This window comes from Penicillium canescens (assembly GCF_028828765.1).
Source record: "Penicillium canescens strain IBT 15451 chromosome Unknown utg000005l_segment0_segment0, whole genome shotgun sequence".
In the NCBI taxonomy this organism is placed as follows: domain Eukaryota; kingdom Fungi; phylum Ascomycota; class Eurotiomycetes; order Eurotiales; family Aspergillaceae; genus Penicillium; species Penicillium canescens.
Genome location: NW_026703967.1, coordinates 1,282,089 through 1,300,278, shown reverse-complemented (window position 1 = coordinate 1,300,278; position 18,190 = coordinate 1,282,089). Strand labels below are relative to the sequence as shown.

General features: G+C 49.1%; 7 protein-coding genes across 7 annotated transcripts; 4 read left to right on the top strand and 3 right to left on the bottom strand.

Moving 5' to 3' along the window:
- Positions 1-476: 476 nt before the first annotated feature.
- N7446_008077 (hypervirulence associated TUDOR domain-containing protein) lies at positions 477-767 on the top strand (the record flags this gene model as incomplete). Its single annotated transcript, XM_058516822.1, has 2 exons — positions 477-525; positions 586-767. 2 exons carry the CDS (start codon positions 477-479, stop codon positions 765-767), a joined length of 231 nt encoding a protein of 76 aa, XP_058370468.1.
- A 592-nt stretch (positions 768-1,359) lies between these two features.
- Positions 1,360-2,668, bottom strand: N7446_008076 (cobalamin-independent methionine synthase II family protein; the record flags this gene model as incomplete). The annotated part of the gene is made up of 3 exons (XM_058516821.1): positions 1,360-1,931; positions 1,986-2,402; positions 2,449-2,668. The coding sequence occupies 3 exons, from the start codon at positions 2,666-2,668 to the stop codon at positions 1,360-1,362; spliced, it is 1,209 nt and encodes a 402-aa protein (XP_058370467.1).
- A 738-nt stretch (positions 2,669-3,406) lies between these two features.
- On the top strand, positions 3,407-4,495 carry N7446_008075 (F-box domain protein; the record flags this gene model as incomplete). The annotated part of the gene is made up of 1 exon (XM_058516820.1): positions 3,407-4,495. One exon carries the CDS (start codon positions 3,407-3,409, stop codon positions 4,493-4,495), a length of 1,089 nt encoding a protein of 362 aa, XP_058370466.1.
- Positions 4,496-4,775: 280 nt separating this feature from the next.
- N7446_008074 (uncharacterized protein) lies at positions 4,776-5,870 on the top strand (the record flags this gene model as incomplete). The annotated part of the gene is made up of 2 exons (XM_058516819.1): positions 4,776-5,036; positions 5,091-5,870. The coding sequence occupies 2 exons, from the start codon at positions 4,776-4,778 to the stop codon at positions 5,868-5,870; spliced, it is 1,041 nt and encodes a 346-aa protein (XP_058370465.1).
- Positions 5,871-6,126: 256 nt separating this feature from the next.
- On the bottom strand, positions 6,127-8,792 carry N7446_008073 (putative PHD transcription factor; the record flags this gene model as incomplete). The annotated part of the gene is made up of 2 exons (XM_058516818.1): positions 6,127-7,177; positions 7,232-8,792. 2 exons carry the CDS (start codon positions 8,790-8,792, stop codon positions 6,213-6,215), a joined length of 2,526 nt encoding a protein of 841 aa, XP_058370464.1. The 3' UTR covers positions 6,127-6,212.
- A 2,879-nt stretch (positions 8,793-11,671) lies between these two features.
- Positions 11,672-13,648, top strand: N7446_008072 (sigma-70 region 2 family protein; the record flags this gene model as incomplete). The annotated part of the gene is made up of 1 exon (XM_058516817.1): positions 11,672-13,648. The coding sequence occupies one exon, from the start codon at positions 11,672-11,674 to the stop codon at positions 13,646-13,648; it is 1,977 nt and encodes a 658-aa protein (XP_058370463.1).
- A 317-nt stretch (positions 13,649-13,965) lies between these two features.
- N7446_008071 (DUF1593 domain-containing protein) lies at positions 13,966-15,541 on the bottom strand (the record flags this gene model as incomplete). The annotated part of the gene is made up of 2 exons (XM_058516816.1): positions 13,966-15,174; positions 15,233-15,541. The coding sequence occupies 2 exons, from the start codon at positions 15,539-15,541 to the stop codon at positions 13,966-13,968; spliced, it is 1,518 nt and encodes a 505-aa protein (XP_058370462.1).
- Positions 15,542-18,190: the final 2,649 nt, after the last annotated feature.

Sequence of the window (18,190 nt, the reverse complement as noted above, 5' to 3'; positions counted from 1 at the left end):
TTTAAACCACCGGGAGTGATTTGCAGATTTGGCGAGAAGAGAACAGAGTTCCGCAATTTGATAGAAATGGAGATGACGTCCTTTTGACCATCTAGACTCGTCATATCAGATCTAACTATGAAGTATCTACGGAACCAAATCCCGATTGATCCCAATGCCATGGATCAATCTCGGGGCTGCTCGAGCTTACCTTGATCGCATAGGTCTATGCTTATGGCGAACCCACTCGGAGAACAGAGGCAGTAGCCCCAGATGACACTCAAAACGCTCATGTCAATGTGACGACAGCGGAAGTCATTCCCTTCCCTTACCAAGACAATGGCATAAATAGAGCCCCAGGCCAGCGCCATCGCCAACAATCCTTGCCCAATATTGAGAATCTTGTTGAAACAACAATCAACCAGATCCCTGGAGCAATCCTTCATCCAATATCTACATCTCACCGTACCGCTCGAATCAAAATCAAGTCACCAACCATGCCCAGCTACCAGAAAGGACAAAAGGTCAACTACAAACCTGTCGGTGGTATGATATACACTCTTGTTCAACTGAAAGGGATCCATAAACTGATAGACACTATAATAGGCGCAGCCTCCAACACAAGCCAAAGCGTCGGCATCATCCGCGAAGTCAGCACCGGAGATACCAACATGACTGGCCGGAATGTTGCTGCTTCCGCCGATGAGCCTCGCTATGAGATTGAGAATATGAATACTCATAAGAGGTCGGCTATTAAGGAGTCTAACATCGAGGGGCCGGCGGAGTAGGGGAAATGTGACCATTTTCTTGATGTCTAGATCAATGGATACGATTTAGTTAACTAGGTCTCATCCAATCTCATCAATGTCAAGAATATAAGCTGCGTCGACAACACTCTCCGTAGAGAAATACAAAAGTAGTCTCCTGTCATGTTAAGCCATAAGTTGGACCGGCACATAGTGTCATTCGTGTCATGGGGACCTTGTGATGCACTCCAAAGGATGAAAGTCGCCTTGCCCCTCTCTATCTGACTGGCTTTCCACTTATTATCGTGCATCAACCTCTTCTTTTCTGCACAATTAGGGTCCATCTCACACCCTATCAAAGCACCATCATATTAAAAGTTCAGTCAGATTCAATTCAAATGGCGCTCGTTGACTCTATCCCGGAATAAAAACGTTAAGTGGGCATTCGAAAAGATATATCATAGTCTTCGTCCAGACCTCCCAAGAAAAACACGCTGTGCAACTAAAAGGTCCCGATCCGGTCACATATGTTGAAAAGTGACCGAGAGAATACCAGACCCTTCAGCCATGGGAAAAAAAAAGGAAGAAAAGGGATATACAAAGGAAAGTGGTAGGTCATTACGCTGGCACAGGCTTAAGCCTGGTTAGGCCAGATATCATTGGCGATGTCCCGAACCAACTTAAGCTTGTTAATCATACCATCCCAGTCAATAGCATTGCCCTCACGGTGCGAAGCAAATCCACACTGAGGACTAACACCAACCTGGTTAAGGGCAGCATTGAGAGAGATGTTGTTACCCTCAGCGATGAACTTGGCAGCATCAATAACGCGGGTCTTCATCTCCTCCTTGTCTTCCAAAGTGGCGAACTTGGAAGTGACAACACCCAGGATGACGTTCTTGTGGGTGGGCAGGAACTTGAGGGGCTCGAAGCCGCCGGCGCGGGGGGTGTCGTACTCGAGGTAGTAGGTGTGGACGTTCAGCTCCTGGAAGAGCTTGATGGCGATGCGGTCGTAGCCGCCCTCAGAGAAGTGACGGCTACCGACGAAGTTGCCGCGACACAGGTGGACACCGACGTGCATGTCCGCAGGGAGGTTGACGAAGCAGTCGTTGTACTGCTTGATATACTTCTCGAACATGTCGTCGGCGGTATACACGTTCAGAGGGTCTTCCTTGAAGCCGTTCAGGAACTTCTCGGAGCAGAAGTCTGGAGAAGGTAAGTTTGGGGACTTTAATGTCTGATGCATGGGATTTATCTTACAAGCCAGGTTGGGGTCGTCGAACTGCACGTTGCGGCAGCCGGCGTCATATAGGATCTTCAGCTCGGCCTGGTAGGCCTTGGCGATATCACCGAAGTAGTCCTCGTCGTTGGTGTACACGGACTTGGGGTAGGCCTTGCCCTCGCGGTAGCGGAGGTGGTACCAATTGGGGGCGGCGAGGGTGATCTTCAGGTTGCCGACCTCCTCAGCGGGCACCTGGCTGGCGAGGTACTTGAACTGGTCGACGTAGGTGCTACCAACGTGCTTGATCTTGCCAGTACAGATGACACTCTCACCGGGCTTGTGGCCGGCCTCGAGGAAAGCCGCAATATCGGGGGCATAGGGACGGAAGTCGTCAACATCGACGTTGTTCACCTCCTCGAAGCCGTCAAGGCCGGGGAAGAAGGTTCCCCAGAACACTGTGATTGTTAGCGATGCTCGGCTGAGAATCTCTGGGTTACTTACTGTGGCGACGGTACTCGCCGTCGGAAATAGCGGCATATCCGAGGTTTTTCTGAGTTGCGACGATGTCCTTGACTTCCTTATCCTCGACGGCAGTCAATTGGGACTCGGGGATCTTGCCGGCTTCAAAAGCGAGCTTGGTGTCCAAGAGCTCGTGAGGGCGCAAGAGCGACCCGAGGTGCTCGGCGCGGAAAGGAGGACGCTGGTGAAGTTGAGGAGCCATTATGAAGTATGAAGATTAACTACGAAGAGGTGATAAGTGATAGTTAACCGTATAAACAGGATGGAATGTACCTTGGGATCCGAGACAAGGGAATATCTGGAGAAGGAAGAAATAATTCGGGGAAGAAACCGAGAAAAGAGAGGGGCACTGATTCCATTGCCAATTCATCGGTATATGGTTGCCCCACAGACCTGAGGCTCTCCACACTCTGGCTCGCGTATGAAACTTGGCCCATTTGATGTTGTCGACTCCGATCTCGCCGATCACTTGGATCTTTCTGAAATTCGTGGCCTTTTGTCACTGCGCCCAGTCCCTGCACGGAGCCGTAGCATGCCGATATACGGAGCTCAGTGTATAAAGTATGTTCCAATGCGGGGACTGCAGTGCACGCCGACATATGCAGAGTAATATTTAGTTCTATGCCTTGGCCTTGGCTTGGATATAGTGCACGGACCACATGGCGGTTTCCCGAACAAGCTTCTTTGTAGTCCACTGGGACCGTTGACTCTGCAACTCTACTCTTATTATATATCTGCTTTATTTTCCATCGCTCCGTACAACTGCTTTGAGCTCACCGTTCGAATCTGGAAGAAAAACCCAGGCTGAGTCACGGATGACAAAGGGCCAAGTGGAGGCCCCAGCAAACTCAAGTGGGGAAGCCGGCACTTGACGTTGTTCGTCTTTCCCGACAACGTCTCGAGTCTATAAGTGTCATGTGATATGGCATGATACACAGCCATGTCTGCATTCTCCCCCGTAGAGCTTCTTCCCAATGAGCTCTGGGACGAGATCATTGGATATCTCTTCACCGAGCCACCATCGTCAAAACGACTACATCATGCACCAAGTTTACAACTGACCGAGTCTCCGACAAAAGACCTCAAGCATCTCGCACAATGCTCGTCAGGCTTCCTCCAGCTCGTACGACCCCAGCTATTCACTCATGTCCGGCTGAACCTGCATGATGAGCCCGACTTTCACTCCTTCATGACTAAATCAGGTCTCGCGCGACATATTACTTCTATAATCATAGCAGTTGGAGAAGACAGCCCAGATCACCGAGCCGACCCCTTCTGGTGGCGTCGAGTCCTCTGCTATCTGGACCCTGCTCATATCATGGTATTAGCGCCACCAACCTTCATCGGGGAAACCATAGGCAGCCCGATCATGGATGGCCATAGTTGGGCATTCGATATACCCCTGCAGATCCTGTATATGGAACGGGAGTGCAGATTTGACGGCTCGTCCAAGTTACCAGACTTGGCTTCGTGCACTAGTCTTTTACGAGCTCGTCCATGGACGTCAGTGACCTTCAATGAGTCATCGTCTCTAAAAGCATACAACCACTACGAGTACTTCCTTTCTTGTGTTCCCTCCATTCTCAGGGAATGGGGCATGATGCGTGGTGAAGGCCGCAATATGCCACTTCAACGACCAAGGGACTTACCCCTGCTATTACACGGTCTGAGCACCTTCTCTTACACCGCCGTCTTCCCGTTCTACAATCATGTGCAAATCGTACTCGATGCTGTCTTGAGAATGGGATCTCTTCGGCGTCTTGATGTACAGTTGGCACCTGATAGGAATAATCATGTCACTGAGATTGAACAAAGAGGCTCTATGGATGCTAATGATCCGTGGATGGAGCTTGCGACTTCATACTCTTTGATTGGGTTTACAGTCAGTCAAATGGATAGCTTGAAGGAGTTCAGATCTGGTGACCTACATGTGGAGGCTGTTCGAGATGATCTACTTGCAAATTTGAACGATGTCATTGGTGATGCGGCCTGGGTGCACGATGGCCGTGGAATTTGGAAGCGCAATTAGCGTTGCTATATTTGCAGTTTCTTGATTGGATTGTGATACCTATATTCAATAATTTGAAAATAGTGAAATTGAGCGATTTAATCTAATCTTATATTACAGTATTTGTTGTTCTATGTGATATTGAAAGAAGGTATCAAGTTGTATACATTGAGCCAAGAAGCGGTGGGTCTCGTCCTCCCGCACTTCATTTCTTCCCTACCATCACCAGTCGCTCCTACGAGTAGATCCACTTAATATCACGACAGATGGAAATTCGACACGGCCTTGCCAACTTATAGCTATGGCCTCTGCCACGAGCGTCTATTCAGCGGAGCCTGCATTACCAGTCCTTGCCGATTCCCTGCTCCGCCAGTCAGAATTGAGTACCAAAGAACCAGCTCCCCAATCCAATATCCCTGCTGCAAATAGCAACTGGAACCTAAAAGATGATTGGGAGAAGGGTATCCAAACCGACAGCAAGGGTGTCTTTCGATGCGGTACAGTTCTCGGATTCTCCCGCCTGCGAGGGAGAAGCGACGAAACCGACGAATATATCGGAGAGGTAAGTCAACTCCATGCCGAACTTTGAACGTCCGATGAAACTAACTAGCCATAGGTCCCCCGGTATCTTCTCACAAACCATCTACGGCGCATAACCCAGTGCACAGAACCAAGCACATTCATAATTTACCCAGGCAACTTCGACGCCTTCGACGCACAGAATCTCTTCGATGACTTAACAGCAGCATCAAACGACCACCCAGGACTCTCCAGCGAAGAAGCAATCAAAAAAATGGACACGGTCCAGTTACTAGCCGTCTCAGACTTTCACGAAGCCGCACAAGCCATCAGACAGTATTCAGACGTGATAGACGAGCTCGAACAAAAGCGCGAAGAAGCGCGGAGCAAAGCAGAAAGCGATCCATCCAGCCATGAGCCTATCATGATGATAGTTGTTGGTCTTGATTACCTCGTTGAGGGGATTATCCGCGCTTCGAACCCGGGTAAAGGAGTAGCCATGCTGACTGCTGCGCTGCGCTCTTTGACGACGTTTTCTCGTCTGCATGCCTCATATCTCTCAATCATTCTCGTCAATATGAGTGGATTGGGACCGTTCAATCCGGATTGGGGCGGCAATTCTCCTTCAACGGGAAATATGAATTCGCGCGGCGATGATAGCGCGAAGCCTCTTGACTATGCTATTCATTCGGTATTCCATTCTGAGATTCGCCTATTTCCCAATATGCTCATGAAAACGTTGGACCAAGGCACCGATATACATTTCCTAGTCTCTGACGTGCGACGGGTACAGGTGGTTGAGATAATCAAGGATAGACTTGGGACTAGTCTTGGGAAATGGGGGATATGGAAGGAGCACCGAGAGATCGTTTACTAGTCATAAGCCTTTAAGACCGTCCGCTATAAGAAAAGGACAAGCTTAGCTTGATGTATCTCGGTGCAATTGATGCAATTATCCGTAATCTTACAAAGGAGTATCCTAAGACATGACAGACCACCGTTCGTAAAGCGCCGCTTAACATGCATTTGGTCCCAGAAAAAGCGATATGCACTCGCTGCTACCAAGACCAGCTCTGATATATGATAACCCACAAAGATACAAACTCCAGCTCCAATCCATGAACCTTTTAGTAAACTTCCCCTGCAGTAGTAAAGCGGAATTAATCTTTTGTTGCTAAAGACAAGGCAAAGATGACCCCGGAAATAAAAGGTTACGATCTCAGAGGGTGTTATCCCTCTCAGCCCATTTCCGCATAACACCCCTCTCAACAACAGATTTCGCCTCTTCCTCACACTTAGCAAGATCCTGTGCGGCAGTCTCCTCTTCGAAGAGGATATCCTGCTGCTGAACCTTCATCCACTGTTTATGTCTCTCGCACCGCTTCTTCGTGCAGACGCCCTGCGTCAAGACTGTAATGCTGTCTTCGGTTTCGCCGTCCATGGCTGTATCGCCATCTGCATCGGTGGTGGAACGGTAGCTCGCAGCCAAGGTTTCGACTGTACCCTCTGCCAGAGCTTTCTGTCCAGATTCTGAGAGTCGCCATTCGTCGAATTCCTCGTCTGACCAGGACAGTCTTGAGTCGAAGCCACAGATGTCTTTCCAGCCGCCTTTTGGCTCGTGCTGTTTTAATTTTTCGACGATGCCTTTGGCTCGGGGGCGGAGGAGGGATACGAATGTTGAACGTGCGGTGAGCATTTCTTTGCGGTGGATTAGTCGTTCATGTTGTTTACGGAGTTTTTCGATCTTGGCAATTTCGTCTGGTGAATATTCTGTGCCTTCGGCGTAAACGTCGACGCTTAACCATTTGCCACTTTTCGAGTGGGACGTAGGATTAGTATCAGTCGGGCTGGATTCTTTTTTGTCGGCATCTGGTGGAGGGGAGACGATTCGGTCTCCGAGTGTTCGGAATTCTTGTGTGGATGCTACGCCCATGATGGCGGCTTTCAGGTCGCCGGCTGTGAGGATACCACCCATGCTACCCAGGTCTTCGAAGAGGCCTTTTGTCTGATCGGCCTTGGTCTTGAGCTGTCGGGTTTGCTGGCGCATGAATTCTCGGCCATGGTCATCACAGCAGTATTTGCTCGGGTTATTGCGCGTGACGCGAGCGGGCTTACGGCACTCGACAAGACGGCACATTGGTTTCCAGGTTGTGTATCCCTTGCCTTCACTTGCACATTTCGGACCTGTTTTCTGTATCAGTTTTTGCGATGCAATACTCGGTGTGAATGAAGACTTACAGATATACCGATCGATCAGATCTGCGTCTCGGGGGTGCATGTTGACACATTTGCCATGGTACCAATCATCACAGTCGCCGTCGCAGCCAATCATCCAGGTATGGTTGTCAGGTCGGCGGCAAATACAAAAGACTGCATTTTCGTCAAAGTCGTCATCATCATCCTCGGCGGCTGCTTTGGGTCCTTTCTTTCTGGGCTTTTTCTTCTCTTCGGGTGCTGGTGATCCTGCTATCGAAACAGATCCTTGTTTCTTTCCGGGAGTCTTGCTGGTCCGGGAGACTGGCGTATTGGAACGGCGCCCATCGACGCTGTCTGCGTCTGCGTCGTTCACCTTGCGCTTTTTCGGCGCAGGCTTTTTGGCAGTTCCTTTCTTGGTGGTGTTGCCCGCGGGCTTTTTGTTTGATGGCTTCACCGAGTTTGCTGGTGATGATCGGTCAGACGAGGATGCCCTCGACGTCAGCCCGTGCTTTAGATCAGCGACTTTCTTTGAAGTCGGGTAGTCATCTGTTCCATCGAAGCCGACTGACTTGGTATCGAAGTCATCATTGACGGGGAATCTGTCCAAACTGGAGCTTGTTGGTTCAGTTTTAACTGAAGGCAAAGCTGTATCTTGGTTCGCGACTAGCGGAGCACCTTTGGCGGGGTCATAAGCACCATCATAGAGGTCAGCCCAGGTGTCTGACTTCTTAGAACTGTCGCTGCTGTTGTGAGGCACATCCCTGAAGAGTCGATGGACCTTGTTGGCTCTGATATTGCCAAAATACCCGCATTGTCGCCAACCAGCAATTCCCACGATTCGATCGTCCCGAACAACAATGTTGCTCTTGATTAAATCGTTGTGTGTTAAACGTAGTTCCTCATCATTGCCTTTATCTGTGAATAGGATATCTCGTTCGCGAGGTCCGACGGAGGGCGGTGTTTGTGAGTTGAGTGCGGAGGATACGTAAGATGGTTCGTTCAAGGGCGGGTCAATTGTACCGAGGACCTGTAGGATCTGACGACACTGATTCTTCAGGGCGTCAATCTGGCTCGTGTCAAGATACCTCCATGCAACGTCCAGCGAAACACCCGGAATCCGAGACTCGATTGTGACATTTCTCTCCTCGATCTTGCCGCAGAAATATATCACTGGCACTGAAACACCGATCTCTCTTAGCGAGTCCTCTGCCTTCCGCGCCGCAGATAATTCATTCTCATTGGTGCAGGTGTATCTCTCCGCTAGGGCACCATCTGCCAGCTGACGGTCAACCCAAATGATTATACTCCCAGCAGCAAACGCCTCCCTCGGCCCCGATATGTGAAGCGAATGATCCGGGGTACAATATCTCTGTGCAACACCCTCCCAAAACGCGTTCACTTCCGGGTCGGGCTGATACCACTGCATGAAGCGAGGAATGAAATCGTCATTGCTCGGTGCATAGCGACCATATTGCGCGCTCTGAGTGAGAAATGGGTCGTCACTAGGGATGCGATCAGGATTGGTTTCGTAGGGATTTGGCGTTTGTATGGGCGTCGCGGACCCGTTCATGTGGTTTGCGCCGGCTGCCTTCATATCCGCCATGTTGGATTTCGTGAGTGGAGGTCAGAAAGAGAATTGCGCCGTTTTAGAAAAGAAGACCTAATCGACGCTGTAAAGGTGAGTCTTGCGGAGACCTGCGAACGTTCGGGTCGTTGGGAGGAAAGGGCGCGCGGGCTGAAAGCTAAACCGATACAAGTTCCGCTGAGAATGCCGGCGGCATTATGGGGATTGCATCGGGGTTTGAAGCCTCGCGGTTTGTTTAGAGATTGCGCAGACCACGCGATCTGAGGTTATCGGTTAGAAATTGGTTCGGAGGACGTGTGTTGATTGTTGAATTCTGAGTTGGCGCGATCCCACTGTCGATCGGAGAGATCAGTCTGCTCCAATGTCGTCGTCGGGTTGTGATCTTGGTGGATATCGAATGGCAAGACCTGGAAAACGCCTATTGAATATGCAGAACCCTTGCACTAAGCTTAGATGTGTGGCCTGTGATTTAAGCCCTGGTTGAACATTATCGGAGTTGCGGAGCTCAGGGACTGAAAAGCGAAGGCGGTGAGAACATCCACGCCAGACACGCGACAGCGACTCCCCATCTCGGCCATCTATACAATCACCAATGCTCTGAGGGTTAATGCATCGATTGATGGCAATGTGCCATTTGATATCCCCAAGCTATGTTTATCTGACCGCCGAAATAAAAAAAAACATTCTCTAGTAGAGTCTCGTGTGTCTACTGTTGCCTCTTTTCTTCACTTTGAGGCCATTTTCGGTGCTAAAAGCAAAAAGAATCTCTACCAGCAGTACTGTTACTAACTGTTTCATTACTCGGGTCACTCCATTGTTTACTGACCACAGTTGACAACGTGTACCTGGACAACTAACAGATCCCACGATTATCAGAAAGTCGGCCACGAACTTCCTTTCCACAACCCTCCCGTGGCGTGACGTCAACTCTCGAGATTGGGACACCAGGACCATCGTAATTGGCACCCCTGGGATACATTGCTAGCTTCCCTGCGCATGAGCCATCCGGTGTTCATGTCTCACGGCGGCCCCGGAGTCATCCATAATTCCGAGTCGCGCTTTGGACCCCTTCCCGCTCCGCGATCGCCTCCAGTTTTTGGCCGCATAAGCAATATACGCATTGGATGGGATGATATATGGCGGAGTCAGCATATAAGCATGCAGGTCCTTGTTCAGCTTTCTATTCTGGGTATGCTGACGGCTTGAGTGGTGTTAACGGGCTGCTCCCCCTGACACCAGTCAAACCAGGGACATCGTTTCCCCAAAAAAGCATATGCATCAATCCTTGTACAATGAAACCTTGTTTCATCGTCGGTGTGCATGGTCCTGGCTCTATCTGTGGCCCGACGGAATGCGAGCGAAGCACCAGCCACAGGGGACTTTGGGGGCTTGGGGCTATATTGGACAAATTACATTAACACTCCTGTAGCCGTTGACGATCACTGAGTGACCTTCAACCGGATCCATCACACGGGGCAGGATCATAATCAGGCCCTGACTACCGCAAAGCTGGGACTGTCTTCCGCGCGGATCTACAGGGGGCCCTACCTTCGGGACGACGCCTGAAGATTCAGGGCTGTCACTGTGGACACTGCCGGAAACTCTATATTGATACCATACAGAAGTGAGACAAGTTTACCGAGTGGCGTTGCATCTTAGAGTACAGTAATATCAGGGCACTCTCGCATGAACCCCCCTGCCAAATATTAACACTGGTCGACAATCGTGACCAGGGTATACATGTACAATACGGAAAACGGTTAATCCGAAGGATTTAGGATGTCTGCCAGGGCCATGTAAGCTGGTGATCAGCCAAGACTAAGCCCAGCATGGTATGTCGTGGTGGAGACAAAAGTAAGATTCAGTGGGGGCGGAGACTCCGCAACTTGATGCTGTACAACTGAAGTATATTGCTCTGAAACAGTGATTTCTCATCAGGGATGCACTAATACATTCTAATATTATGCAAGTAATATGAACTTGAAAAGATTGTGCGCTTACGGCTCAATCATTTCTAGCTCTAGCGCAATTAACCTATCTTAGCGGTCCGGATTAGGCAGAATAGACGACGCTTATCAAGTTGTCCGGGATAAGAATAGCACTTCTACATGTGCTCCTGCAGCTCACTAAGCCTCAGCAATCTAATGACACAGCACAACTCACCCTTGCATCAACTGCGGCGCATCTCAGGGCTGAGGCATTCCAGAGCTGATCAATGCCAAGACCCAAACCACACTAGCGGAATCCGCCCAAGGCCCTATACAGCTAAGCTCTCGTTCGTCTTCCACTAGCAAACAGTTGTATTCGCCAAATGAAACGTTCAAAAAACACAGCCAGCTTGCCAAGGACAGATATTTGACCTGTTCCCAACTCCTGTGCGGTTCCCATGCATCTTGAATTTCCGGCACATCAACGCACTTCAGTGGAGCCTCTCTAAAATGGGGACTGCATCGAATCTAGCCCGATTTGGGGCGAGTGCGAGAGTCGAAATTCGACATATCTTTGACCTGACCTGATCTGATCAGACATTGGGATATTGGGACACAATCGATGCTAAGTGTGTTTATTTCCACGCTATTGAGACTTCCATGGCTCGAGCCGGTCCGTCTGATTCGGCCCCCTCGGTCCACACGTGCATGAATAGGCCACTATTCCGGACTTGTTTAGTTCGGCAAAAGTAGCCTAATCACTGGGACCCCCTGCCCGTGGATCTTTTGTCTCACATTTCTGACCTTCCGGCCTATATTCTTCCGTTTCCACGCTCCGAGACTTTAATTCTACGTGTCTCCGCCTTTTTATGTACGGGCATTGCGCTCGGTTCGCCGATCCACCCGTTTTATCAATCTATCCCAGCTGCCTTCTTTTCTGCATGTTCCTACATCTGTCTGTCTAGAAATATGTCAAATCCATCCGATCAACCCAGCTCTAGCAACCAGGACACAAGCAACATGCGGTGGCAATTCATCGACTCGTCCAACAATAGTCGGACCAATTTGACACAAGTCAAGCGCCATGTGATGCAAGAGTATATGCGCCAGAAGAAAGGCGGCAGTCGCCAGAGTGAAAGCGAAGACGAGACACCACATCCAAAACGCGGGCGGCCTAAGAAGTCTCGGGCTTCAAAGCGAAATACTGGAAACAAATCGAGAGTATACAGCAATGAGACTAAAGGGAAAAATCCAGCCAAGCAGGATGAGCCGCCTCAACCGACAGAGGACCAAGACATTGAGGAAATCAGCCGAGATACATTTGTTCAGCACGTCACGTCAAATCCTCTTTTCATCCAAGATGACGAAGTATTCTCATTCTTGCCTTTCCGACCACCTCCAACCGAATCTCGTCCTGTTTTCATCCCGCCACATGAATTTGTCGACATATCCCCGCAAAGCGCTCGAAGCCATACTCTGGAATTCAATAGCTTCCCCTCTCGGTCATCGGCACCGACTACGACATATGATCTCACGCATTCACCCAAAACCATCATGAGTGCAGCCCGGACAGACCCATTTAACACCCTTCCCCTGGAATTGGATCTAGATGAACAGAGATTATTTGATTTCTACGTGAATACCATGCCCGCGTGCTCTTACGGCTCCCATTTCCGCTCGGCCAAGGCCCACAACTGGTATACTGCTGTTTTTGTACCGGAGGGAATGAAAGGTGCCGTCGCTTTCCAAAATACCATCATGGTCCATGCGGCCAACACATGGGCTTGGGTGCGTAGCGAGAGCGAAACAGCAGACACTCTTTTGCATCGAGATCGTGCTGTTACTATGCTTCGTGAACACCTCGCCAACAACCCTCGTGATATCTCCGATGTCGCGATCATCTCATGTCTCAGCGCGGCAGCCCTAGAAGACTTCGACCCAAGACCAGGTCACAAGAAAATCAGCTGGGTGCACATGCGCGCCGCACGCGAGATGATCCGGGCCCGTGGCGGTCCTGCTGCATTCGCGTGCACCCGTCTGGGCAAGCTCATCAATTGGCAAGATTATATCCTGTCCGGGTATGAAACCCATGGGCCAAGTTTCTTCTATGAGTATGAGAAACCAGGTCCCATCACCTCCGAACCACCACACCAATCCACCCAGAATCTCCACTCAATGCCATCACCACCATATTCCACCTCCTCGGTCGTAGACCTCTCACCCAGCCCGGAAGCAAAAACCCAACCAGCATTCCCACCACCCTCAACGACAACGCCAGTGGATGAAATCAAGCTCCAATGCGAAGAGTTCCTTGATCTCCTTCGTCGTTGTGAACAACTCTCCCTGTACCAGCGTGACAACCCCGAATCCTCTCACTTAACCCGCCAAACCGCCGTCCAAGAACCATCCATCCTCCACCAAGTCCTCACCGCACCCCCAGGAGCACGCTTCACCACATCCGGTGACAGAAAACAAATGGTCTCTCGCATTACAGCTTTAATAATACTCAACGCTGCCCTTTGGGACTACAGGTATACACCCGTCCGCGCGAGCATTTTCCTCAACACTCTCGAGACAGCAATGATCGACAGCGAAGTTGGAATGAGCGGCTCTGTCGAAGCAATTCTCCAGATACTGTTGGAATGCAACGACGGCTACATCACTGATGAGTTTACTGCTGCTGCTACGGTTGAAGATCTGCCTGATTTCTCGCAATACGGACCCACGGCTACTTCACCTTCTGCGCGTCCGTGGTATGCTGGTCGTATGTTGAAAATTGCCAAAAGACTTCGTGCTGAGACTTGGTATCGGGTCAGTGACTTTTTGTTCTCGTGCTTGACATTGCAAGTGCGGGAGCCTTGCATGGCTCTTTGGGAGGCGGATCTTCGTCAGGAGATTCTTGACGCTCCTTTGACGAGTTATCTTATGCGCTCGTTAATTGAGTGATTCTTTCTTTGGTTTGCTCTTTTAGCCTATATATAATTTGCATGGATGTGTGCCCTGGAAAGCATCGGTACATGGCCTGAGATCGTTTTGGATATTTATGTTTATTTTAGGGTTTATTTTGACACTCTCCATATACGCTGGGAGATTCTGTATATAACTCCCACCTTGTTTTTGACGATACACTTGAATGATTGATGAAATGAGAATCCGGCAACATACACAATAATTTCCGATTTTTCTGATTGCTTATGGGCCATTCAATTTCGTGCTATCTTTGAGTATGTAACACGAACGAGCAATATGATATCCACTGACACTCATTGCATCACATCTTTCATAGTATCACCAATAGCCTCAGCACCACCACCACCCCCTAACAGCTTCGTATTCGAAGCCTGAATGACAACACGCCGATAGGTAGTCAAAGCAGGAACTCCATCATCCTTCACCTCCAAAATAAGATGAAGCAACTGCCCCTTGGCAATCGCCTGACGACTAATAAGCTCCACACAACACTTATCAGCCGGAGGCATCTGAACCTCAATAACGCTGGCAGTCTCGTTCAAAGCCTTGATTCCCAATTCCCCAACCTCATACTGCACAGCCCACTGAGTCGCGCTCGGCTCCTTATACTGATACCACTTAAAGGTAAGCGAATCATCAGGGTCAGGATCGTAAGAAGCAGAAGCATCAAGCCGGAACACCTCCCCAGCCCCAATCTCGAGTTCCAACGGTGCAGGACCAGTAGTCCCATTAACAATTGCCACAGGATGATGATTCGCCCTGCCCAGATCCGAAGAAAGTGACCACTGCATCCGCGCCGCAAAATCAACCTGGAACGCTTCCCGCCAGCGCCAGATAGTTGCATGATTGGACTTATAGCTCCGCCCATCAAGTCCAACAACCTCATCGGCCGTATCACTAAAGTGCCCATTCACCCCAGACCCAGACCCAGACGCACCACCATGCGTGGCAACATACCTCCCACCCCAAGACCCAAACTCCGGCCGTTCGGCCACCCCAAGCCCATTCTGAATAAGATATAGAAAGGTAGGCGTATCCCCCTCAGGAATAAACATGAAATCAGGATACGTACGACCAAACGGTCCAATCTGGATATTCTCTCGAATCCACTGACTACTAATCTTCGTCGGGTCAGGTCCGCCCTTGTCAAAGCCGTACCAGCCGTCACCGGAGATGCCCGTCCAGGTTGCGTTCCCGTATTGGTTCCAGCCGTGCACGGAACAGATGTAGAATAGGTCTGGGTAGGTAGTTCTGATCCAGAGGCCTGTATCGTCTTGGTCGGAGATTGCATAGATGCGCAGGTTTGAGCGGAGCTTCGCTGCGTGTGTTTGGGTGTGTGTTTTGTTTAGTTTGTGCAGGGCTGAGGCTAGCACGTTTGTGCCGCCCCAGCAGAGGATCCAGAGGGGGTTGTTTTCTTTGTCTTGAGATGTTATACGTTCTAGGAGGGCTTCGGCGCCTTCGCTTAGGGGGATATCGTCGCCTACGGCGGTCATGCCGTATGTCTGTGAATGGGGGTTAGAGGGATCGGTTGTTTGGGAGGGTGTTGCGAGGTTGTGGTACCTCTGCGCCCTTTTTAATTAGTGATCTTAGGTATTTAGCTGTTGGATATGGATCATCCGGGTGGGCGTGGGAATTGAGGTTGTTCACGACTTTCTCATAGCCGTCTATGATCTTGTGCATGTCCTGTGGACAGACTTTTGTCTTCATCCACGTCGATGTACAGGCTACCAGGCCCTCGGTGCGGAACTGGTTTGAGTACAGCAGGTAGCGCACAAGTGACTCTGCATCATCTGGTTCATTTGAGATGTCGCTGAGGATGAACACGCGTGGTTTGGATGGGAAGCACTGCAGTTGGTGCGGAGATGCCATAGCTATGGTGGTTGATTTGGAACAAGAAAGATAAGGATAAGATAGTTGGGCATGAGCAACTACTTATTTCCTTGATTCCGGACACGTTGCTCTGGAGAAAGCCAGAAACCGTAATTGTAGCCACCCCAGCCTTGTGCGGAGAAACGTGGGGAATTGCCGAAGTTCAGCCGGTCCAAAGCAGTATCTGTAACCGCCACTAAGCCAGAAGCATTTATTCCCGGGTTTGTCTTCCTTGCTCGATATATGAATGGGAAATATTAGCATTGTTCTTTCCAGTTCAGGGAGTTTTGTTTATGGTGGTCTGATCTCGAATTGCTTATATAGGACGTTATAAGGACATTTTTCTCTCATCCGGAAACTTGGTGAGGTGGTTTGAAGAAGTGTCAAGTTCCTGCATTACCGTTGTAAGTTTGAACATGGTGATACGCTAGTCTCTGTGGTGTGCTATGATGACGATGAGGATGAGATTAATAACAAAGAGATTCGGTGCGTGTTGTCCGCCAGCTTGCCGGCTTCAATTCAATAACCAGTGGACTGTTGGCCCAATGAGTAATCTCTCAAGAAAATGTAGACTGACTATATTTAGAAGCTTGAATAGATTTCTCGAAAGTTTTTCTTTCGTTTGACTAGTCTTTAATTTCCTACCTTTGTCGGATGATAAAGATATCAGTACTTCCAGTCAAGATTTCACTATCTATTATACGTAGTTGTATATATACACCAGATAGTATGGAACTCGATATTACCGGGAAGTTCTAATGTACTTTGTTTGTCGTGCACTCACATTACCGCTGTCCCAATCACAACAACTTCCCTTTTCTCTCAATCGTGAACCCTTCATTTTTCTTCTTTCCCGCCCTTTCCCTTCCACAGAGCAGCATGAGCATATCTGACGAAGACCATCAAGACAAGAAGCCTGCAAGTAGCCAGGAAAGGTCGTGCTTCCATTGATGAAGCTGCCAATGCCCTCACTAGGGCGAGATGAAGAGACAGTGCGAAAATATGCTGAAGTCGGATATGCGGAACGTAGGGGTGCTGCCAGTCAATGGACTCGCTAAATTTCCCCGCGAGGGCCCTATGTGTATTGCGATGGGGTTTGCCAGGCATTATTTGCCTTTTTCGCATCCGTACTTGCCATCGACGGGGCTAGTTTAGTTTTGGAGATCTTCTGGATCTATCTTCTTTGATCTCTACATCCCAGAAAGTTTTGCGTCATGACCAGCCCGTGCTTGCGTATCAAACGAAGAAACACATCCCTGTCTCGGTCTCACGATAGGACTCATCAAAGACCGACACTCCTTTCCAACTACATTATTAATGCTTTGTAATAGTACTGCAGTAATATCACGTCACTTTTGCATATGTCATAAATAAGTGATAGGAACTCTTATGGTGAATTTTTGAAGTATAGCACACCCTCTCTCTTAAATCTATTTTAAAGGTCCACTTTAATCTAATCCAACTCGATCCGGTCATCACGAATAATTCGAGAACTAAATATCCAACAATCGCATCCAACATCATCCCAATAAAACTCTAGGGATGGTCCCAACCCTCCTAGAGTAGCCATCGTCCTCGAATAACTGGACCTTCCTCATGAGTTTCAACCCATAACACTCGCGGATGTGAAACCCCTAGAGTACCTCGCCATCAACCCTAACGGTCGACTCCCCGCTATCTACGACCTAAACACCGACCTCACGCTCTAGGAATCCGGCGCTATCATCGAATATCTGGTGGATCGGTATGATACCTCTCGCAGAATCAGCTTCGAGCCCAGCTCTAAGGAAGCCCGGCTGGCGCGTCAGTGGCTTTTCTTCTAGGCTTCCGGCTAAGGTTCGTACTATGGCCAGGCGTGCTGGTTTAAGAAGTTCCATCCCGAGCGGGTGCCCAGTGCGGTGAGCGCTATGTGAAGGAGATTAACCGGGTTTCGGGGTTGGTGAATGATTCTTTGAGTAAGCAGGAGAGCGGGCAGGGGGGTTCCGTGGTTGGTAGGGGCGGGTTCCGTTTACGGATTTGGCTTGGGCCAGTTGGCAGATTACCGTGACCAAATTTATTCAGGAGGAAGACGGGTATATATAATATCTGCGTTATTATTGATAGAAGCAATTACTATTCTCACTTTCCTCATATTTTCCGGTGCGATTCGACAGATAATCCCTTAGCTACCGTGCGTGCTTAATTAACCAAAGATGTAGGAGCACTATTGTGCTTTATCTTCTTTATATATAATTATTAGCTTCGCTACTCTTAGATTCGTCTATGCCTAATTATTCGAGCCTAGATTATTTGCGTAAAGCTATGGCATATGCAAACAAGTACTTCTATATTGTTTTAGCGAAGTCCGGACCTTAAAACTGCTAGGCATTAACGAGCCTTATAGGCATCTATTAGTTTAATAGGGTTAATTCTTATTTTATTAGGCTCAATAATCCTTGCCTATATAAAAACTAACCTATAGACGTAAATTGTAATAGTACGTGCCTTGACTAGTCTATCATTATGCGCTACTTATATGCTATATAGTTCTAGATTGCTACATTAAGCCTAAGAAAGGCGGTGATTTTATTCTACCTTTTCCGAGCCCGGAACGTAGTATAAATGTCTTACTTTCGCATAGACATCTTAACAATAAGAACGGAATATAGG